Below are 23,788 nucleotides of genomic sequence, written 5' to 3'. Positions count from 1 at the left end.
ATCAGGTGTGAGCAGGGCTCTGATTTTATATAAACCTGACGACCAGGGAAGAGAAGCAAGATCTATTCTCGTGCCTCTGGCTGGTTAAGGTTTTGCCTTGTTTAAAACAGGGAGGACGGATTTCTCAAAGACTCTACTGTTTCCCTTCTACTTTGGCTTTGGTTCAGAGTTGCAGGCAGCTCCAGAATTTTCCTGAAGAGCTGGGCGCTGTGAGATCTGAAGGGCAGCTGGAAGGCATGGATGTGGAGGCTTCTGACTTTTCTCCTGGGTGGGCTGCAGCCACCTCCAAGGAGATGTGTTGATAACTGGTAACAGTGTCCCCTAAGGAGGAATCTGGACAAGGATCTCTCCACTCACTCGCCACCTGGCTTTTGCAGCTACCACCTGTTTGCAGGATGTGTGGGCATCTTTTCCAACCTGCAGAAAACTCGGCAGAAGGCTGAGAAGGGCTAGGCTCTCCAGGCCTTGTTTGTCATGGGGCTGCTGGTGTTGCGACTGTCCCTCGCACAAGTGTCTCTGTTTCCAGCTCTGTTCTGGAAGAAAGGGGCCAGTGCAGACTCTAGGTTGGCCTGCTCTGTATTCATTCAACCCCAGCTCAACTTGAGCGATCAGAGCCAGGGCTGAGGGCAAGCTACATTCTTTTCTGCTTTTCTGCTGCAGGATGCAGTTTGCTTTTTTTCCATGTGAATGAATTATGTTGGAAACCGAAATGGGAGGAAGGGAAAAATAGAGTGAGTGTATATGGGTATGTGTGTGTGCATACCCTATATAGGCAGGGGGAGAGCAGCGGGCACATTATTTTTCCATTTTCCTTTAATTAAGGCTCTGTGGAGGTGTGTTTGAAAACAGAGGGTCTCCTATGCCTTTGAGGAGGGTGAGAACACTGTTTTGGCTGCGTCCTGGGCCATATGCAGTGTATGGTGGCCAATGAAACTGGGCCTGGCTCAATCTGTTGCTTGTCTTGGCAGTCGGTTCTGTGGCTTGTGTTACCAGCTCTGGAACTTACAGGCTGCCAAGCTCCGTGTGCCTGTGTGTGTGTGCACATACGTGTGTGTGCACGCTTGCTCTTGTGCGTGGGTGTATGGTTTGGCCTCCCAAAGCTTAGCGGAGACAAACGCGTTAGCGACCCCCGGTTGGAATTTTCAGCCTGTGTTTCTTTACACTAATCGCTGCGGGGGGCCCGGCCAGAGCCCACCATTCTGGGTTTTTTTCAGTCTGTTTTCTTGCTGCAGCCTTTGGGATTCCATTTGTGGAGCTCCATTTCCAAAGCTTTAACTGGCCAATGGCGTATTTTTTAAAAAGGGCCAAAGGATCGGTCACATTCTGTGTGTGTGTCTGTATTATGTATGATGCTATGAACTCCTGGCACCAAGGAACAGAGATGGGGTGAGGTGGGAAGAGAGTCTAGAAGTCTGGCCTGCCGGCAGTTCTTTCCCAGCGTATTCTCGCTGCTCAGGATAAGGATCCTGGCAGAAATGACTTACTGTGTTTTTATTGAGCACCTACATTAGGCAGGGGAGAACGCTGTGTTTACAGGCAGGGCTTGTCAAAAGCATTTCCCTGGTCTCCAGGAAAGAACATTTCTTGGGGAGAGGTTCCAGTTTCTTCTATGGCTGGGATGGCTATGCAGGGATCAGGTTGTGTCATGGCTTCTCCTGACACCCACCACATCGCATTCTCTTATGAAGATCTGAGGAGTGACTCCTTCTAAGCAGTGCAGGGTTACAGTGGATTGAAGGACACAGGAGATGCTGGCGCTCTGCTTCTGGAGGCGGGCGTGGAAACCCAGCCAGCTGGGAGTGCCCTGTTGCCAGTGATCTGTGCAGTTGTCTTCTGGCCTGTGAGATGGAGGAGGACTTAGGAGAAACTGAGGCAGAGGGCAGGTGCTGGGTCTCATTTCTGCACCTTTGTACCCAGCCCTGATCTGCCACTTGTTGTTTCTCTTCTGCAATAACTGCGTGGATGCAGGATGGTCCTGCCTCCTTGAGATTTAGAGTTGGAAAGTGGGAGAGCAGAGAATTCTCTGGGCTGGATCTCCAGAGAATCCTCCGGGGATCCTCCTCATGGCCATAGGAACGGGAGACCGGTGTTAGATGGGAACTGGGAACTGTGCAGAAGGGACCTGGAGGGGTCATCAAGCACTAGTGTTGCTCCAGGAAGGAAGGCCCTTGAAGCTACGCTGACTTCACACTCACCAAGTGCAGGTGCTGCTCCAGGTGCTTTCCAAGTATTAACGAATTTAATCTTCTTTTTAGCCTTACAGGGCAAATAATGTTATTAGTCCCATTTTGCAGCTGAGGAAAGTGAGGCACAGAGAGTCTCGGGAACTTGCCCAAGGTCACACAGCTAGTAAGGGCAGAGCTAGGATTCATACCCAGATGATCTGGCTCTGGAGTTTCCACTTTAACCTGCCTCACTCTCCTGCCTGCAGAGCTGAGCCAGCCATCGGAGATGGTCTTTCGCTGCTTGCCCTTTTCTCCATCTCGGAGCTTTCACCATCCTTTTGCTCCCTGCCTCCTGGATCTCCTTGTCTTTTGGAAGCTGGGTGACCTGCATCATTTCAGATTCCAGGAGAGAGGTCATCCCAGGTGATTCCTTCGCTCCAAGAACAGATTTGGTGTTTGATTCTCCAAGATTCATGATAGTTAGTACTATGCTCTGTGATGACTGGTCTGGCACCTTTCTGCCCTCTCTGCCCCCCGGCCCCTGCCATGGACTGCTGCCCTTCACATCTTTCTCCTGGGAATCTTCCCAGGTTCCAGCTCCCAAGACCTCCCACCCGTTGATTTCAGTTGCCAGTTACTTGCTCTTGACTTCCAACCCCACTAGTGCTCCTGGGGCCTGACCCTGTGAACTCCCTTGCTCCTTGACCTGCCCTCACTCACCTCCACTTTCTTGTAGCACCAAGCCTTGCAGCCTTAGGCTATCTGCACTCATTTGCACACCCATTCCTGCCTCCTGATGCCAGCCCAGGCCAGCTGTTTGCCTGGAGGGGAGCAAAACCTTCTCAAAGAGACCCAGGGATTTTAGAGCCTTCCTTAAACTTTTTTTCCTATGGACGGACAGAAAGTTCATGATGCAGATCCTAACTTTCTCTTGATCTGTCTTTAAAAAAGAAAACCTATCTTTGCCATTCTAGATGAAGATGCCAATTACTGGGCACTTTCTAATATGAGTAGCCTTTTACGATTTTGACACATCAAAGCAAGACTATTGTTTATTTATAGATACTCCCATTGAAGAATATGATAATATCTTAGATTTACATACAGTAAACAAGAGAAGAAAATAAGATGGAAAAACTTAAGTTTTTAAGTTATCTCTTCATTCTTTTGGCTGAAATGACTTCATCTTAATATCTCCCAACAGGGCCCATTTTCTGGACTTGAAGTGTTTTGTGACTTTTTTTTCTACTTGTACAAGGCAGCATCCCAAATCGTGTGCCTACAAGTCCCTGAGGAAGTCCGGATAGAGAGATACAGATATCAGATTTTTTCTTTAGGTTCTTTTCCCTCGGATCCACCTGGTCCCTGTTTCTTTCAAGCTGCCTCTCAGGAAGCTGCATCAAACCACCCCGAATCTTAGTCTCAGCAGCAGCTTAGGGTCCACTTGTGACCTCCAGAATGCTTTCTGTCTTATTCATGCCTTGCTTGTCAGTCTCATCTTTGATCTGTGCATTACCCAGTTTTTCTTCATCGGCTGTTTTCCAAGTTGTTCCTGGTCAGTGTCCTGAATTGCCAGTCTTTTTTTGAATTTATTATTTATATTTATTTATTTATTTTTTGAGGTACACGGGCTTCTCACTGTTGTGGCCTCTCCCGTTGCGGAGCACAGGCTCCGGACGTGCAGGCTCAGTGGCCATGGCTCACGGGCCCAGCCGCTCCGCGGCATATGGGATCTTCCTGGACCGGGACACGAACCCGCGTCCCCTGCATCGGCAGGTGGACTCTCAACCACTGCGCCACCAGGGAAGCCCTAAATTAATTTTTATACGGCAGGTTCTTATTAGTTACCTATTTTATACATATTAGTGTATATATGTCAATCCCAATCTCCCAAATCATCCCACCACCACCCCCCTCCCCGCTTTCCCCCCTTGGTGTCCATTCGTTTGTTCTCTACATCTGTGTCTCTATTTCTGCCTTGCAAACCGGTTCACCTGTACCATTTTTCTAGATACCACATATATGCGTTAATATACGAAATTTTTCTCTTTCTGACTTTCTTCACTCTGTGTGACAGTCTCTAGGTCCATCCACGTCTCTACAAATGATCCAGTTTCATTCCTTTTTATGGCTGAGTAATATTCCATTGTATATATGTACCACATCTGCTTTATCCATTCGTCTGTTGTGGGCATTTAGGTTGCTTGCATGACCTGGCTATGGTAATAGTGCTGCAGTGAACATTGGGGTGCCAAAGTCTTTTTGGATTCTAGGCCTGTCTTTTGAAGCACAGGCACTATTTGCCGATATGGGTCTTCTGCCAGTGTATAGTGTTTGCTCTTTATTTGTGCATCCCAGTTACTAATGGAGACGTGGAGGGTGTTTATCTTCCTTATGTTGTGTGTACTTCTCTTTCTCCCACTAAATTACTTCTGTATGGAACAACCAGTGTGGGAGATGATTTCACATCTTGTCATCTTTCCTCTGTCTTCCTTGAAGTGGGTAAATTCCTCCTGGCTGTTATTGGTTCCCTGCCACCCGCCCCCCCCCCCCCCCCGCCTTTTATAGATTCCTAAATCACATCAAATTGTTTTATTTTTCGAAGCACCCAAGTTGCCTTTCAGCCTTGGCTCATCAGTCAGCTCCTTCCAGTTAATGGGGATCCAGTTATGAAGGGCAGCTGCTTTAGCTCCTCCATCTTCGGCCCCCCACCCCCGGAGCCCTTTAGGATGACTTCTCGCTGGTGAATGTCAGCTGTTGTGGTTGTCTCCTAGGAATGGCATGTGTTAAGGACTTTGTGGTTTGTATCTGAGCAGTTAGGGGCACCCTTGAGAGGAAAGGCAGGAGAGGGGGATCTTTTGCCTCTGCAGAGGAAAACCTGGTGCCTAATTCCCTGGGTGAGGCTCGTCAGTGGGACAGGTTCACAGGGGAGCAGGAATGGTAAGAATTCATGGGGCTGCAGCTCCCAGTGGGTTCTCGCTCTGGCAGAGGGGTTCTCACAGTAGCAGAGAATTCATTATATTTTGGGATCATTTGTTAGTGTCTCATTTATACCTTCTGTTTGAAAATAAACAGAAGCTGCAAGCCGAGCCTATCATTCCCGGAACAGAGTGGGGTCTGGCTTCCATCTCCTGAGATGGCTCTGGCGGGGAAACATACAGAAGCCTCTGGAGGATTTTTCTTGGGGTCTACCGTGGGAACGAATAATCTGGAGGTGGATAACAAGCATATAAACTTCCAGAGACACATCCTTACCCTACTCACTGAATTTTGCTCCGCCATGAATTTATCATTCGTTTCTTCGTTCATTCATTCGTCAAGTGTTTGTTGATTATCCTTTCTGCGCCAGAAATGTGCATGCCTCACCCCTTGAAATCACCCCTCCACTCGCTAAGTGGCCACATGGCACATTTTGCCACACATGAATGGGTCCTTACAGTATCGGGAGGTTCTGGGGCTTCTGACCAAGGAGGGGATTTTGCACTGTATTTTTGCTTTGCTCCATACCTGAGGTGTGATGCCTCTCTCCCCTGGTAGGGCTTTGTGTCCAGATGAAACACCAGGCATAGGACATTTCAAGCTTCCCATCTCCTGTCCATTTTGACTAGCTCAGTTAAACATCCTTCCTGGGGTTGCTGACTCCTTGTAGCATCAGTTCAGGTCTAGAAGGGGGAGTTTTGTAGGTTTTTTTCCCCTCTTCTGAGGAAAAGGTATGAGTTTCCTTTGTCAGTTTGGCTCAGGTAGCCTGAAATCGCCCCCCTCCGCTCCCCACCCCCACCCCCCACCGCCTGCCAAATATCCACGTGGCCGGGTCCAGGCATCATTTCGCCACAGAGGAGTGAGTCCTTACACTGGCCCCTTTCTTATTCTCCCTGGAGGAGTTCCGGGGAGACAAGTAGCTCATCCACCATGCCCCAGAGCAGCCTCCTGGCGTGGCAGCCTGCAGCCCTCTCTGCATTACAGGCGTGGCTCCAGAGGGTGGAGGGAGTGACTTTCTCACTGAAAGTGGTCTGACGGACATCACATCTTCTCTGTCTTGCCAAATGCACCCCTTTCTATGGGAAGAGAGAGTGAAGATAGAAAGATAGGTCAAAGCTTCTCCCCCAGGATTTCCAAGACAGATGAAGTTTTAGTTTTATAGCCCTGTGCAGCGAGGCAGGAAGGGGGAGAAATGATTTTTTTTTTTTTTTAAATTTTTGACTGCGTTGGTCTTCGTTGCCACACGCGGGCTTTCTCTAGTTGCGGCGAGCGGGGGCTACTCTTCATTGCTGTGCGCGTGCTTCTCACTGTGGTGGCTTCTCTTGTTGTGGAGCACAGGCTCTAGGCTCACGGGCTTCAGTAGTTGCAGCACGTGAACTCAATAGTTGTGGCACACGGGCTTAGTAGTTGTGGGTCACGGGCTCTAGAGCACAAGCTCAGTAGCTGTGGCGCACGGGCTTAGCTGCTCCGCGGCATGTGGGATCTTCCCGGACCAGGGCTCGAACTCGTGTCTCCTGCATTGGCAGGTGGATTCTTAACCACTGCGCCACCAGGGAAGCCCGAGAAATGATTTTTTTTTTCCTTAGGGTTAGAATCCAGAGGCAGTTTTGTACTGAAATGCTACTTACAAGGCTGTTTAGAAGCCAGCACTGTGCACAACTGACCTCTAGTGTTCTCAGTGCCGCTTGGCTCCTAGTAGGTGGTTGACAATTGGATGGACGGATGGATGGATGGATAGGTAGGAGCCCTGTAAGTGGCCAGAAAGTCTGGCTTTATTAGCAGACAAGCTTTCTTCCCTGCCATCTGTGCCTTGAAGGGATAGTTTCTTACCCATGAGCTTCCCCCAGTGAAAAGAAGGAAGAAGAATTCCCTTAGTGTTGACCTGTCTACTTTATGTCTTTCTTTCATGCCTGAATCTGCCTTCCTTCGCAAACCTTCTGGGTCTGGTGGAGCTAGAATATGTGTTTGCTTTGAAAGTGAAGAGCCCGTGGAGGACTTTTCTCGTACTGGGCTCCACTGGGGAAGCACACGCTAATTAATTCCATCTCCCGTGCCGCAGTCTCTTCCTCATAGATGCCAGATGCACACACACACACACACATTCACTGTTAACTGAGATCTGCTTCATCTCGTATTCAGGGTGTCTTAACAAGTATGCGGAATGGGATGTGTGATTTGAGGGGAAGCACCATGACAGCCCCAAAATAGCTCCCTCTTAAACAGGTGCAAAGGTGCTCGAGATGCCTCCATTCTGATCCATTCTCTTCGGAGGCAGCGTGTTGCAGTCTAAATCCAGCTCCTCCAGTTTTAACTGTGTACAGTCTGGAGCGAGTTCTTTTGTCTAAGCCTTGGCTTCTTCCTCCGTGTCATGGTCTCTGACCCAGTCTTATGGGACTGATGGAAGGATTACCGCAGTGCCCAGCCCATGGCAAATGCTGAATCAGTGTGGCCTGTGATTGGGTTAAGCATTGCCTAAGTGCCAACAATAACCTTGGTGTGAATTAACTGATCAAGTTTCCCTCAATAACAGAATGGGCTTAAGGGCAGGAAGAGCACCTTAAGGTGGGGAAGGGGTTTAGGGGGACATTGGTGAAAGAAGGGTGGGGTCCTGGTGAGACACAGGGACTTAAACCCCTCATGGAACCTCTCACCCGGCTGACAGTGCCTGTCCTGCTCTTCTCCTGTCCACTCCAGGCTGGACTGCCGCTCCTCCTGCTATGATGCCTGGGCAGATCCCAGACCCTTCCATGACTGCGGGCTCTCTGCCAGGGCTCGGCCCCCTAACCGGACTCCCCAGCTCGGCTCTGACTGCAGAGGAGCTGAAATACGCCGACATCCGCAACATTGGGGCCATGATTGCCCCTTTGCACTTCCTGGAGGTGAAACTGGGCAAGAGGCCCCAACCCGTGAAGAGTGAGGTGAGCGAGCCTTGTTCCCCCAGGGCAGGATCCTGGGGGGAGGGTAGGACGCCTGGATTAGTGTCCTAGGTCTAGCCCTAAACTCACCCTGTGACCTAAGCCTTGCTGTTTAACATGGGGTCTGAGGACCAGTAGCACCCATGTCAGTAACATCTTGAGGTTGTTAGACGTGCAGGATCTCAGGCCCCACCCCAGACTGTCGGAATCCGAATCTGCGGTTTAACAAGCTCCCCTGGGGTACTCAGGGCCACGTTAGCGTTTGAGAGGCACTGGGCTAGGGCAGGATGCCCAACCTGTCTCTGGTTCTTTGAGGGGCAAGGGAAGAGTGATTACTAATAAAAGTATTGAGTAATAACATTTGGCCATCTCTCTGGGGTGCTGGGGGTGGGGTCAGGGGAGATAATGGGAATGTGCACATGCTTTGAAAAGTATATAAGGCAACGCCAATATTGGGTTAGCTTCAACAGTTATTATCATTAGTCACATCATTGTCTCTATTGCTCTTGGCCTCAGGCTGGAGCTGAAAGCAGGAACTTGGAGGAGGGGTGGTGTGGGCTCCCTTCCCAAGTGGCTGCCAGAGCTGGACTTGGCCTCAGTTGCCCGGCACCATCTGCCTTAGCTGGTGTTTGCAGAGGACCCACACGTGGAGCACGCCCTCCTCGGGTCCCTTGGAGCTGCAGTGCTCGTGAGCCGTACTTGTAGAAGAGTAGCTTTTCCCTGGGGACCGGGGAGAAGCAGAAGTCCCCAGCGTGGGTGAGCATCAGTGCTGGGAACGCCCCCGGTCACTTCCCCAGGGCTGGTGATTTGTCCAAAGGCCTGCCCCAGTGAGGTCCCCAGCAGGGCCGTTTCTTCAGAGGCCAGACAGAGTAGCTGCCCGCCCAGAAGGGAGAAGGAGCCGGTGGTGGGAGCTGGAGAGCTGGAGAGGCGGCTGGGCCAGAGGCCTGGGGGGAGGCAGCTGAACGCAGGTGCTGGGCCGCCCTGCGGGGAGGGAGCATTCACAGACAGAGGTGCGCCCGGCTGGGGGCTCATCCTGTAGGATGGAGCTCACAGGGCTGGACGTCCCAGAAAGGGGGACTCTTAGTGGAGAAAGGTGTCTGGGTACCGGCAGGGGGGAGTTGGGTATTTTAATGCCATTCCTGCTCTGCCCTCCCTTTCCCCATAAGTACCATAAAAATTGCACAGAAGGCTGCTGGGGAGCTCGGCCGGGGGTGGCACACTGGCTGTTGGCGGGCCGGATGTGGCTCTCAGGTGTGTTTTGTTTGGCCTGCGCAGTGTTTTAAAAGAAGCTGGAACCAACATTTCACTTGAAAATTTGGATTTTAATCTTTGATTACAAAGCGGGAAGATGTGGCCACACCGTGCCCTGTTCTGGCACGGCCAGGAGCGGGGGACCCGCTTCACTCCTTTGCTCTCTCCAGCCTCCCACAGGCCCGGCGCCTCCCTGTTCCTCTCGATTTTGCTTACGCCGTCAGTTTTGCTTTTGTTGCCGCCGGCTGCCTTCGTTTACCTTGGGCCGCGTGGCCCCTACTGTAGACATTTATGCTGGAGACACCTGGATTAGGTGCCCTGTAGATGCCCACTAAAGACGGTTGATAACAAGATGAGAGTTGACGGGTAATTATATTCTTCTGAATTGATTTTGTCAATGAGCGTGCTGTGGATAGCACTTCCTGGCTTAGTTAGTGCTCTGTGTTCTTTGCGGAGAGCCCTTATCTTTGGTCTTGTGCTATTTTGCCTTCCCAGCCCCAGAACTTGAAAGCATTCATTTCTGGGTCATTCCATAGTATTTAAAACCAGTAGCTGAGCAGGGGCACTGAGGCTGTGGGGTTGATGAGGGGCCGGTGCTTTGGTCTCTGAGATCTGCCTGGAGGCAGGGGCTGAGTTACCACCTCCCCGCTCTGCAAAAGGCACCGGAGGAGCTTTCTTTCTTTCTTTCTTCCTTCCTTCCTTCCTTTCTTTCTTTTTTTTTGAAAAGGCCTTTATTTGGATTGGGTATTTTTACATTTCACAGCCTCCCCCAAATTGGTGACATATGCCCTGTACCTGACAGTGACGTGCCGTCCTCCCAAACACACACCATCCAGGCTGTGAAAATAACAAGCCATTTTTAGGGCATATTTGCATGTCCCCTCCCTCGCTGTCAGACTGCAGCGTAGTGGGTCGCTGTCAGACTGCAGCGTAGTGGGTGCTGGCGTGGAGTAAGGTCAGCCCTGCACTGGGAACCGACCTCCGGTGTTCTGGGTCAGACCCAAGATGGGTGGGGATTCATTCTGAGAGCAACTGAAAGATAAAGGGGGTTGGGAGAGAAACTTGCAGCTGGAGAACCTTATGTCCCGAAGATTTATTTGCATACGGCACACTGCCTTTGGTGGATTTTCACACTGGCATTTTGGACTAGTAAAACTTTCTTGAATAATAATAAGATACGAGCTCACATTTATTAAACGTTTAATATGTAGCAGGCCCTGTGCTAAGGGCTCAACATGTAGAGTCTTGTGTATTCCTTACCTGATCCTGGTGATCTGGTTCTCCCCATTTTAAGGAAGAGGAATTTGGGAATTCCCTGGTGGTCCAGTGGTTAGGACTCAGCTCTTTCACTGCTGTGGCCCGGGTTCAATCCCTGGTCAGGGAACTGAGATCCCGCAAGCCACGCGGCACGGCCAAAAATAATAATAATAAAATTAAAAAATTGAAAAATAAATAAAAAAATAAAGAAGAGGAATTTGAGGTCCAGGGAGGAGGAGGTCAAGTCACTCGCGGTCGCACGGCTGGAAGGTGGCAGAGCTGGGCCCCGCGTGGGCAAGACAGTGCTGCTGGGATAGCGGTGTGCACCAGGCACAGTGCTGGGTGCTCTCTGCAGCATCTTGTTGAACTCGCATGAGAACCCTTTTGAGGTCATTATTATTGCTGTTGTTATTGTTATGTCCACATTGTGGATGCAGTCAACAAGTCTTGGGGACATCCAAGGTCACACAGCTGCGAAACGAGGCCAGGCAGTCTGACTTTTCAGCCAAAGCTTAAACCTTATGCTATGCTGCCTCCTGTGCTCCCTGCCAGACTTCCAGGCCTCTAATCAGTACTCTATTGGGCTGGGGAAGCCGGATGAACCTGGCCCCAGAATCCTCCATCATTTTGATGACACGCCCAGATTAACGCTGAGCCCGTCAGTTCTGCAGCCGTGTCATCTCCCAGGCCCCCGGAGAGAGGACGGGCCGAGCCGCTGTGCAGGCAGCTCTGTCCCAGCTGGCTCTTGGGCTGTCCGCCTTATGGAGGCCAGCAGCCTCTTGGGCCATGTCCAAATACATGAAGCAGTTGGGTAAAAGAAAATCAGAGGAATTAAGTTAAAGGACGCGTTTTGTAAATGATGAAATGCTTTGTGCTGATGTTTTTATTGGCTTGGCCAAAAAGTTCGTTCGGGTTTTTCCGTAGGATGTTACAAAAACCTGAACGAACTTTTTGGCCAACCCAATATTATAGGGTTGTCACATCACGTGAAACTATTTTTGTGGAGGTGCTTCCCCGCAGTCCATTTGTCCAACAGATACATGCTAAGCACCTACCATGTGCCAAGCACCGGGCCAGACACTGGGAACTGAACCATAAGCAAAGTCGACAAAGTCCACCTTCTCTTGGACTATGTAGTGGAGTGGGGATATCCAAAAATAAGCAAATTCATATACAATATAAAAGGCCAGGTAGTGGTCAGTGTCGTGAAGAAAAGCTAAGAAAACCAAGTGGATGGGAAGTGGCCAGACTGCTCGTTGTGAGGGTTGGCTAGGGAATCTGGGCATGTTATATTGGGATTTTTAGAGCCGATGCTTCTCTCTCTCTCTTTGTACTTCTTTCCTTTTCAATACTCCTTTTCAAGACAGCTTTGCTCTCTGGCTTTCTCCAGAGCTTTCCTTCCTTCCTCCACTTTTTGTTCTGCAGCCCCTTAAGCTGGAGTCCTCCACCAAGCACTCTCTGTTGTCCTGGAGATCTCGGCCCTTCCTGGGCGGGTCATCTCTGAGTGGGCTGCAGTGGCCATGCCCTGCCTCTGGGCCTGGAATGCATTTCCAGTAGTGGCGGAGGGAGGCCAGAAGCCCCGCCCTTGCGTGTGTGCACGTGCGCGCGCAAGCACGCATACACACACGCAGAGCAAGCAATGACCTAACAACCTGCTGGATGGGGCCCCTCACCCTCTGTGTCACTCTGCAGTGCTCTAGAGGGGACTCAAGTTCAAGAGAGTCTGGATGACCTTTTAAGAAAGAGATTGCAAACTGTCATTCCACGGGCAGGAGTCAGCCTACAGATGAATCTTGTTTGGCCCTCACAGTGTGGGTTTTTTTTTTTCTTCTTCTTTTTTTTTATTGAATGAGTTGCTATATTTAAAAGCCAGGAAATGTGGACTTTTTGGCTTCTTTAAAAAACCCAGAATATCTGGGCACTCTAGACCCACACCCTTACATGCAACGAGAAGCTGGAGCTGAGCTCACTGTATTGGCATGTGGTCCTCATTTCTCCGCAGTCCCCACCACCTCCTGTTGCCTTTCCCAGCCTGTTTCACAATGCCTATTGTCACCAGCCGGCTTTTGAGTTTGTGTCCTGTGCTTAGGTCCCAAGGATGGGGACTACATCTTCCATTCCTTTTTACTTCCACCAGTCGGTGGACAGTGCCTGGCCTGTAGACTGTTTAACACATGCTTGTTGGTTTGAACATTAATTAGCTGTGTCAACTTGGCAAGTCACTTACACTTTCCATCCCTTGGTTTCTATATCTCCCAATTCTCACCTCCAAGCATTTGTCCCTTTCTTTTTCTGTTTCTGAACATAAGCGACTTCAGACCAAAGACAAGAGGACACAATGAAAATCAAACCAACCATTCCCAAACTTGGTTGATCATCAAAACCACTTGGCAAACTTCTTATGAATCCGCATTTCCAGACCCAGCCTTGGGCCCATGAACTCAGAATCTCAGAGGGCAGAGTCCAGGGAATCTGTGTTTTTAGTAGGCCCAGAGAGTACTTGGCTACATTTGGGAACCTGACTTTATCTGTTTGTACTTCTTGTTCTCTTCTGATCCCTATCAGGGAGGCTTCTGAGGATGTCCCCTTGAGGAATCAGTGTGTGCATTCCATCGTGGATTCTGTCTCTCCAGCACATCCTGCATGTAGCGACAAGATCCTTCTCCTCTCCTCTTGAGAACAGGAGAGGAGACTTAGCTGTTCGTGGATTTCACATTGGCCATCTCCCAACTTCTCCAGGGGCCCTAGAGAACATTTAGAAGGCTTTCGCCTTTGGAAGAAGTGGGACTTCGAATCCATGAACTACAGTGTGGTCTTGGAAGGTGTGCTCACCCTAGGAGTTTGCTCACCAAAAAGACCAAAATGTTCATCCATGTTTAGCCTGAGCATAAAGTTTCCCCAAACCAGCTGATGTGCTGGGTAAATGTTGGCATAAGCATGCTTATGTTTTTAGTGATTTAAAACATAAAGGCAGCCCACTGACATTTTTTTAGCAAGCCTTGCATAATTGGTTTTTAATTTGTGGCTCTTTGGAATAGCATTGGCCTTCTTCCCTCTGACTCAGACGCTTTTTCTGTCTCATACTTGCTTGGCAGAGAGATCCAATCTGTCCCTTCTTGGAATAGAGTCTCCCAACTCATCTTTGAAATCCTAAATTTCCACTTTAGTTCCGTCACTTTGTTAGCACATTTTCCAAAGCTGTTAGCTTTTTTTTTTTTATCTTTAATCATGTAATTTGAGGGCAAACGAGTGATAGCTAAAGGCAACCATGCGTGTGTTTAACTCTGGTCCCTGTGGTATTGAGTCTTATTTGATACCATACCCTGAGCATTCACGAGGGTTCCAAATCTCTTATTTAACATCACAGGTTGGTCACACCCGCTGTTGTCCTAGCACTGGGTTCCTTGGAGAGGTGGTCGTAGGGACATGGCTGGATCTGTATGTTCTTAGCAGAAACCAGACACTTCTGAAAAGTTCAAGGAGTCCCATGCTGCCTTCTTACATCTCTGTTTTAAGATGGGGATAATGATAGCACCTACCTTCTAGTGCTGCTGTGATAATTAAGTGAACTAATGCAGGTAAAGAAGGGCTTTACGTATGCCTGGCACTTAATAAGATACACAACAAATGTAAGACATGATTGTGATTACTTTTCATATGTGTGGATCAGGCAAGTTAGTGGTTTTTTTTTTTTGCGGTACGCGGGCCTCTCACTGTTGCGGCCTCTCCCGTTGCGGAGCACAGGCTCCGGACGCGCAGGCTCAGCGGCCATGGCTCACGGGCCCAGCTGCTCCGTGGCACGTGGGATCTTCCCGGACCGGGGCAGGAACCCATGTCCCCTGCATCGGCAGGCGGACTCCCAACCACTGCGCCACCATGGAAGCCCAGGCAAGTTAGTTTTTATAATTGATTCAAAAACTGTTCCTTGGGCTTTCATTTGCTTGAGGTATTTTGCCCTTGGATGTGGTGGGTGGCCTGAGTGTTTGGAGGTGTCCAGGTGTCGTGGGAGTGGGGCACCGTCCTGGCTTTCTAACCAGACGGGCTGCTTCTTGGGCCTGGGAAGAGCTCTAGGCTTGGATTCAAGCTTCTGGGTTCAAAATCCAGCTCCATCTCCCACTCTCTGTATGGCCTTGGACAAGTCAGCTGGTCTTTTTTGAGCACAGTTTCCTCATTTGCAAAAGGGGGAAACTGATGCTCATAGAATTTCATTGTGAAGTTTACTGTGTGTGAAGATAACCTCGACTACAGTGCATTACACCTGTAGATCACCTCTACTAGGGACTGAGTCCACTTGCAGTGAATCACGCTACAAATTCTGACAGCACTTGTCTTTCCAATGTCTTGTGCCCGTGACCTGGGTTTCAGGGAGGCAGGCGGACCTTCCTGTTTCTGTTTATGTACTGATAGTTTACATGCAGCCACAGTTGTAGTTACCATCACCAACTGTGAATGAAAAGGCCCTTCAGCCCTGTGATTTCCACTAAGCTGCCCTGTGTGACCCCTTATCTTGTTTCCTGTGGTGTTAAGAATTCTCATGAATCCTTAGTTTTTTTAGCAGCCCTATGAAGTGGCCTCTTCTATCAATGCTGGTCATCTTACGTTGGTGTCCCCAGACCCACTGGTAACATGGACTCAGAGTTGGGAAACTGAGTCCGCTCCCGGGTCCTTCTCTGGCCGAACAACTCTGGAGCCAGCCAAATCTCTTTCCCTTCAACTGTGCCCAAAAGACATAAGACAACTTCACTTGAGCTTGGAGCTCGGAGACCTAGAAGGACACTGGGGCAGATTCGGGTAGGCTGCAGAGATCCCTGGAGTGAGGTCGATGGGTCACCTCTGGGTTTAGCGACCCCGTGAGCCCGCACATGTCCTGCCCTCTGTGGGGCTCGTTGACTGTGCTCTGCTTTTTGGCCGCAGGGTCCCCCTTTACTGAGTACACTGCCTGTGCCTGTCTTGGGTGACAAGCTCCTCCACGGCTTGCTTCCGTGGCCCTCCTCCCTGCCTCTACCACGAGCCACCACCAGTACAGAACCGGGGCTCTTTGGAAGCCATGTAGCCAGGCAGGACTGCTGATCGGAACAGTCTGGCTCTGGAGGTTACTAGACATTTGAGCTTCAGCTTCCTCCCTAACTCCAAACATATACAAAAATTAGCTCAAGTTGGATCAAAGACCTACTGTAAGAGCTAAAACCACAAAATTCTTGGAAGAAAAAGCCACAAATATTTGTGACCTTGGATCAGATATGACACCAAAAGCACAAGCAACAAAAAATAAATTGGGCATCCTCAAAATTAAAAACTGTTGTGCTTCAAAGGACAAAAAGTGAAAAGACAATCCCCAGAATGAGAATTTTCTCAAATTATAGATCTGATAAAGGACTTGTATCTAGAATATATAAAGAACTATTACAACTCTAATAAAAAGACAAATAGCCCAATTAAAAAGTGGGCAGAGTATCTCAATGCACGTTTCTCCAAAGAAGTATAAGCACATAAAAAGATGCTCAACGTCATTAGCTATAAAAGAAATGCAAATCAAAACCACGGTGAGATACCACTTCACATCCACTAGGATGGCTATAACAAAAAGGACAGATAATAACAAGTATCAGTAAAGGATGTAAAGAAGTTGTAATCCTCATAGACTGCTGTTGGGAATGTAAAATGGTGCAGACACTATGGAAAACAATCGGGCAGTTCCTCAGAAGGCTAAACATAGCGTTACCATATGACCCAGCAATTCCACTCCTAGGTATATATGACCAAGAGAAATTAAAACATATGTCCACACAGAAAGTTGTTCAGGAATGTTCATAATATCTCAAAAGTGGAAACAACCCAAATGTCCCTCAGTTGATGAATGGATAAATAAAACGTGCTATATCCATACAATGGAATATCATTTGGCCATAAAAGGGAATAAAGTACGTGCTACAACATGGTGAACCTTGAAAACATGAAGTCAAAGAAGCCAGTCATGGGACTTCCCTGGTGGCGCAGTGGTTAAGAATCCACCTGCCAATTCAGGGGACATGGGTTCAAGCCCTGGTCCGGGAAGACCCCACATGCCACGGAGCAGCCAAGCCCCTGCGCCACAACTGCTGAGCCTGTGCTCTAGAGCCCACGACCCACAGCTGCTGAGCTCACACGCCACAACTGCTGAAGCCCGCACGCCTAGAGCCCGTGCTCCGCAACAAGAGAAGCCACCGCGATGAGAAGCCTGCGCACCGCAACGAAGAGTAGCCCCTGCTCGCCACAACTAGAGAAAGCCTGCATGCAGCAACGAAGACCCAACGCAGCCAAAAAAAAAGAAAGAAGCCAGTCACAAAAGACCACATATTGTATGATTCCATTGATATGAAATGTCCAGAATAGGCAAATCTATAGAGACAAGAAGGAGAACCAGTTTCCTGGTGCCCAGGGCTGGGGGAGATGGGAGGAGTCAGGGGTGATGGCTAAAGGGTATGGAGTTTCTTTGGGGGGGGTGATGAAAATGCTCTAGAATTGATCGTGGTGATGGTCGCACAACTTTGTGAATATACTTAAAGCTGTTGAATTTGTATAGTTTTAGTGGGTGAATTGTACAGTATGTGTGAATTTTATCTCAATAAAGCTATTGTAAAAATGGGCAAGAATCATATCTAGCTCACCCAGGTACAGGGAGGATTAAAAGTGATAACGTATGTAAATCACCCAGCATGTATCGGTGCTCCAGAATTAGTAGCTGTGGTGATTAAAGCCCCCCTTTTAGGCCAACAGCAGTGAAAAAGTCAGGGTCTGGTTAGGGACATTTTTTCTCTCTTTCTCTTTTGTTGCTAGTGGCCGTCCAGAAGCAATGGGAGCAGCCTGGCAGGGTTTTGTGTGGAGCTCGGGAGGAAATATGGAATAATCTTGGTTACTCATTAGCATCCCCTGGAGAGTGTTTAAAAAATACTGACATTCAGCCCAGAGATTCTGGTTCAGTTGGTCTGGGTGGGGCGGGCTGGTGGTTCTAATCTGTAGCCATTGGCTGAGACCCGTGGTACCTTATAAACCAGCCCAGGTCTTTGAAGGAGTGAGGACGTTTGCCTTCAGGACGGAAGGATCACATGAGCAGTGCACTTTATGGTTTGACAACTGCTTTTGTAGAGATTATCTCCTTTGATCTGTTCAAAAGCCTTGTGAGGTAGGTGCTTTCAGTACCATTAGTTGTTAGGGAACCAGGGCTCAGAGAGATTAAGTAACTTGCCATGGTCTCATTTTTTAAATTTATTTTATTTTATTTATTTTATTTTTGGCTGCGTTTGGTCTTTGTTGCTGCGTGCGGACTTTCTCTAGTTGCGGCGAGTGGGGGCTACTCTTCGTTGTGGTGCGCAGGCTTCTCATTGCGATGGCGTCTCTTGTTGTGGAGCACGGGCTGTAGGCGCGTGGGCTTCAGTAGTTGTGGCACATGGGCTCAGTAGTTGGGGCTCACAGGCTCTAGAGAGCAGGCTCAGTAGTTGTGACGCACAGGCTTAGTTGTTCCGCGGCATGTGGGATCCTTCCCGGACTAGGGCTCAAACCCATGTCCCCTGCACTGGCAGGTGGATTCTTAACCACTGCACCACCAGGGAAGCCTCCAGGGTCTCATTTTTAAGGCATAATTTTATCTAATCTGTTTTTTAGAAAAAGCAAGATCCACACCCATGCTCATACCTATTAGTTATCAAATCTAACACTTTGGAGAGCACTGCCAAGGTGACGTCTGGTGCCAGGTTAATCTGTTTTGCATAGATTTCAGAACAGAGCTCTTTCTGCTACTTCTCTTTACTGATGAGCATCCTGAAAGTGCAAGGCAAACTGAAAAAAAATTATTTACATATGTGTGTGTGTGTGTATATATGTATACACATATATACACAAAAACACCGTTTGTAACTACTGATCTGTGTGTGCAGGGAAAACATAAGACAGGAATAATCTGGATCTTGAAGCTGTCAGAAACCTGCAACTGTCCCTCATAACCTCTGAGTTAAAGATTCGGCATCAACCACATCCTAATGTTCTCACTGAATGACTCTAATAAGCATATGATACAATTTGAGCCCCTTAATAAAATGCCACCTTTATCTATTTAGTATATTACAGTATCCTTTGGAGAAGAGACTTCTGCTGAAACCGATCTGAAGTCCACTGGTTTACATCAGCCCTATTCAAAGTCGGGTGCACAGACCAGCTGGCATCTGGGAACATGTGAGGAGCACAGACTCTTGAGTCTCACCCTAAACCTACTAAAGCAGACTCTCTAGAGGGTAGAGCCCCCCAAATGTGTGATGTCATAAGCCCTCCAGTGGGTTCTGATGCTCTCAGAACTCAGCGTCCCTTCCAGCTCTGACTGGCAATGATTCTCTCTGAGAATGGCTACTAGGGTCTAAAGCCACATTTTTCTCCAAACCTATCTCAAGCTTCCTGGAGCAACCCGCATGCCATCATGTGGTACCTGAATCTGTGTTAGGCAGGGTTGCTCTCTGAGTCTGCAAACACCTTAGCATTTCCAAACCAGTTATTTCCAGGTCTTGAGATGCTCCTGCTGCCAGCATTCACACCCAAAGGGACTTTCCAATTAATTAAGCAGCCGAGCTAGTCGATAGGCCAGCTCCTTTATTGTTTTAGAAGAGGGAGAATCGGATAAACTGTTCGGATGCCAAAGGAACCTTCGTTTGCTGAATCTGGCCCAGAGTCTCAGCAGCTCTGGTCTGAAAACTGGGGCAGGGGGCTGCTCTCTGCCCCCCTCATCTGTCTGGGTGCTGTGAAACCCCTCCTTCCCCCCTCTATGAACTTTAGCTGCATCCATTTCATTGCATAAGTCACGCATGGTGAAAATCACCCCTCCATCCTCCAGGCCAGGCACCTCTGGTCGTGCGTTCCTTTGACCATTGTCATCTGAGTGGGATTCTTATCAGCTGGCGTTCTGTTCCCTTGAAGTAGAGTTCGCCATTCTGCTTAGCGATTTGTTGTCTGTGCCTCGTGCCTGAAGGAAATTGGCCGAAATCTGTATTTCAGCTGCACACTCTGCGTACAGATTAAACAGAACCGCGTTGGTGGAGAATAATTAAGCCAAGGACCTTGTTTTTCACCTTCATGATGAAAGACAAATGACTTCCAAGGCTTTAATAGGATGATGACACTTGAAATGTTCTTCTGCTTTGGCCGGCTTGGGACTTTCAGAACAGCCCTCTTCATAAACATTCTTTGCAACAACTGCATTTTCATTTAATTGTAGACAGTCATTTTGCAGGAGCTCTTGTCTCTACTTTTTGTGGTTGTTATTGGTGTTTTGTTTTTTTTTTGTTTTTGCCCTGGTGTAATCAAGGCATGCTACACTGCTTCTTGTTGTTGCTGTCGTTAAAGACCCAGTTTCAACTGTATGGTTAACTCTTTTTGAGAAGAAAATGGATTTTTCCCTGCCAGATATAATTCTGCTTCTTACCAGTCTTTTGGGGGTGGGGAGAATCTTGTGGGGGCCACTATTTCTCTCCTTTTCTCATCTTTTTGAAGTGAGTGTCAATTGGGCAAGAAAATTGATTGATTGCCTAGTGGGAAACCAAACCTCCCTAAACCATAAATATGAAACGGGCCTGTAATAGACGTATTTCAACAAAAAAGAGCCATCATTCTTCAGATAGCTCTTGTCCACAGAAGGATATCCTGGCAGCCATTGTCCCTTTTCTCTTCAATGTTACGTTTCTGCCGGAGCCAAGGTGATTTTTCCTGTCTCCTCGCCTCCCCCTCACTTTTGCAGTAACAGTGTTTGCTCTCCGCTTAGCAGGGCGGTCCACAGATGGCTGCCACCCTGCCCAGCCGGCTTTTTCAGGCTTTGTTCCAAACACAATGCTGCCTTTTCTTAGCAGTGGAAATGGGCTGTTCTCCACTGCTTTCTGAGAGAATGGCCCTTTCCTACTCTGTGCATATAAACCAGGCCCAAACCTTGGGCAGCCTATTGTTTTATGGGTTCTCTTAATCCAGGAGGAGGATTTTCTGAGGACCACGGGCGTAAGGGTGGGGGTTGGGAAGGCCAAGGTCCAGAGTTGCTTCCTCTTGCTGAGATGTGAGCACTCAGGTCAGTTTGGATGGATCCCCCATGGCTCTAATGCAACCAGAGTGGGGGCAGGCTTTCAGTTTGTAAAGGAGGTGTTCCCTGCTTCTTTCCAGAAAGCAGTGGTGTTCTGGTTGGTCTCACTGCTGTCTGATCCAGAGACCTGGGCAGACTCACTCTCCTTCCCTGAACTAGAGTTCCCAGGCCTGTGGATGCAGCAGGAATCAAGGATCTCTAGGTCTTCTTAGTTCCAGAACCTCAGGATGGAGTTACTTTTCAGCCCTGCTGCTCCCCACGCTTTCCTGCAGAGGCCCAGCGCACCGAGCCATCGCTTCTCCACCTGCTCGTGCCCCCAGCTGGGAGAGCCGAGTGCATCGTCTCGGCAGGTGGAGCCATTGCCTCTGCCAGCTCTTGTTCAGAGCCTTCACCTGGTGGTTGGCTGGGCTGGAGCTTTGAGTGAACGGGGCGTCCAGATGTGTGGGTTTGTTCATAGGTGAAAGTGTTGGATTACAGCCTGGCATTGGGAGCAGTTGAAAAGGGCACTGGACTGGGAGTCAGGAGTCCTGGCTTCTTGTCCAGGTCACCAGCTCTGTGGATCGGGCCTCCCTTAAGCAAACATTTATTGAGTGCTACTGATGGCCATAAACTCTACAAGATGCTGGGCACACAGAAAGTCAACAAGACATGGACTTTGCCCTCATGGAACTCCCAGTTCAGTGGGGGCAGAAACTGAGGCTAGTATATAGCACAGTAGAGGCCAGGATAAACTCAAGGTTCTATGAGAGCCCAGAGCAGAGGGACACCTCCCCAACTTGGAGGTGATGAGAATCAGGGAGGACTTCCTGTAGGAGGTGATGCTTGAGCTGAAGGTACAGCGTGAGAGTAAGCCAAGGGGACAACAGAGGCAAAGGCATGAGGCCAGGGCAGTGTGAGGTATAACAGAGGCTCCAGGTTGCAGGAACATGGCGTGTAGGGTAGGAATAGATAGGAGGTGAGACCACGGCAGGTGGGGCCCAGTCACGGGGAGCCTTGCTGGGTACATTAGGAGCTTGGGCTTTATCCTGAGGGTATTGAGGAGGCCCCTGAAGGCCAATAACTGGATCATATTTGCATTTTAGAAAGTTCCCTCCAATGGCTGGGATAGAGGATCGTTGTGCAGGGTCAGGAGGCCTCCTAGGAGGTGTTGCAGGAGAGAGAGACAGAAGTGGAGAGACAGAGACAGAGACAGCGAGAAGAGAGAGAGCCTGGAAAGTGGCAGGGGAGATAGAGAGTGGGGAGCAAATCTGAGGAAGGTTTAGGATGTAGAATTGGATGGCCTGTCTGGTCAAAACTGGAGATAAGGAGAGGGACAGGTGAGGGGCGAGGCCTGAGTTTCTGCCTCCTTGAATGACTCGGCAGTGGTGCCAGGTGGGGTGGAGAATAGAGGTGAAGCCACCAATTGAGGATAAAGACTTTGAGGGGCTGAGGGACATCCGGATTGAATGTCCAGCTGGCAGTGGAGCTTTTGGTCTGAAAATAAAGATTTGTTTGGCATTTGAGAAGAGGTGGTGGCTGAAACCACACGAGTAGATGGAAATGGTGATCCGGAGGCAGCATGTATAGAGGGTCCCGGGCAAGAGACAGGAAAGGAGAGTCAGAGAAGCAGGAGACCACACAAGGTCAGTGTTGAGCGTCCAGGGCGGAGAGAATTCCAGAAAGAGGGTGTGATGCACAGTCGGTGGAGCCAGGAGGCCCAGGGACTGACCCTCAGTGTCCCTTGGACTTTGTGAGGACCCAGGCCCTGCCCTCCAGCGTGAGCCTTGGAGCGAGCTCTCCCTCCCCTGGGCCTTGGTTTCATCATCTTGGCCTCAGTGTTGCCAAGAGTCCCCTTCCCACACGGCCCTCCCTCTCCCCTCAGTAAAGCCAGTGCTGCACTCGTGACCCCTGAGGGTCACACGAATGAAACCCCAGGGAGTCAGAGCTGGCTGGGGTTTGGGGAGCTCTTGGTCCGGCCCAGTGTTGGAAGGCAGTGTGTTGTATGGGAACCGAATCCCTGTTTTTCCCCAGCTTGGTGGCCTTGGGCAGACACTTTGCCTTGGTTCCTCACCTGTAAAATGAGGCCCCTAGCACCCACCCCGTAGAAGTGTTTGAAGGTTAGGGGAAGTGGGAGCCTTTGTGTTTATTAAAGATGCGCCACGGGACGGGAGGTGGGCTGATTGACCCAAGGTCAGAGAGAGGGGGCAGCGCGGTGACTGGAACCGGGTGTCTGGTGACCAACCCCGCCGGGGTCTGTCTCTGGCCAGGGATCATACATTAGTAGCCCACGGCCGGGGCAGCCCACAGATGTGTTTTGCTTGGCTCCTGCAGCGTTCTTTTCAAAATGGAATTCGTTGCCAACCTTAAAAATGGGGAGATTTTACCCACAAGCTCACATTTTCAGCTAGACTTGAAAACTTGGAGGATTTGGCCACACTGAGCCCTCTCTGCCCTGGGGCGAGTGGGGGGTGTCCCCTCTGGGGGCCAGACCCTCATCCAGCCGTCCTCCCTCAGTAACCTTGACCTGCTTGGCTCCTGGGGGTGGCTTGAGTTTGCAACGCCAGCCCTTTGACTGACCGTTTGTCCTGAATTTTCTTGCAGCCTGGCCCACTGTTTACTAAAACTGTCCGGTATTTCATAGCTGAGGTCCATACCTTGGCCGTTCGGAGTGAGAGGGCCTGGCTGGAGAAGATGGGACAGAGAGGAGGGTGGAGTCTCTGACGGCTCAGCCCCAGGAGAGATACTGGGGAGAGGGCCTGTGCCATGCGGGCTGCAGGGGGTCAGCAAGGGTGCTGGACAAGGGCCCCTGGCATTTCCTCATTCCTCCCTGCAGGGGTGGCGGGAGGCAGAGGGGACTGTGGGCCCAGCCTGGCCGGCCTGGCCGAGGTCTTGCCCCTGGACTGGCCCGCTTTGTTGATGTCTGAAGGGTAGGGTGGTGGAGGCAGGGGGTGGGGAGGTTCTGCAGCCCCTGGCTCCCGGCAGCCGTGCTTATGTGGGAGAATGTCTGGTATGTTTGGTATCTGGGTGTTTACTTCCCAGGGTGCTCCTGGGTCCCTGGTGTTGAAATGTGGCTCCTCCATGCAGGGGGGAGGGCCCTCAGTGGGCGTGGCCAGGGCTAGATTTGGAGGCAGCAGGGCAGTCACTCCAGGCCTGCC

General features: G+C 49.8%; 1 protein-coding gene and 1 non-coding gene across 3 annotated transcripts in view; both read left to right on the top strand.

The window, feature by feature from the left end:
- JDP2 (Jun dimerization protein 2) overlaps window positions 1-23,788 on the top strand; it is a 40,855-nt gene that overhangs the window by 1,934 nt on the left and 15,133 nt on the right. For both annotated transcript variants that reach the window (XM_060004163.1, XM_060004164.1), the window contains exon 2: window positions 7,839-8,062. In XM_060004163.1, coding sequence (XP_059860146.1) covers window positions 7,839-8,062 — 224 coding nt within the window. The remainder of the gene's footprint in view (window positions 1-7,838; window positions 8,063-23,788) is intronic.
- TRNAE-UUC (transfer RNA glutamic acid (anticodon UUC)) lies at window positions 10,623-10,694 on the top strand. The gene has a single exon. It is a non-coding gene; the product is annotated as a tRNA-Glu (tRNA).

The sequence above is a fragment of the Delphinus delphis genome, chromosome 2 (assembly GCF_949987515.2).
Source record: "Delphinus delphis chromosome 2, mDelDel1.2, whole genome shotgun sequence".
Taxonomy (NCBI): domain Eukaryota; kingdom Metazoa; phylum Chordata; class Mammalia; order Artiodactyla; family Delphinidae; genus Delphinus; species Delphinus delphis.
The sequence above is the reverse complement of the archived record's forward strand: the minus strand, read 5'-3'. Positions and strand labels throughout refer to the sequence as shown.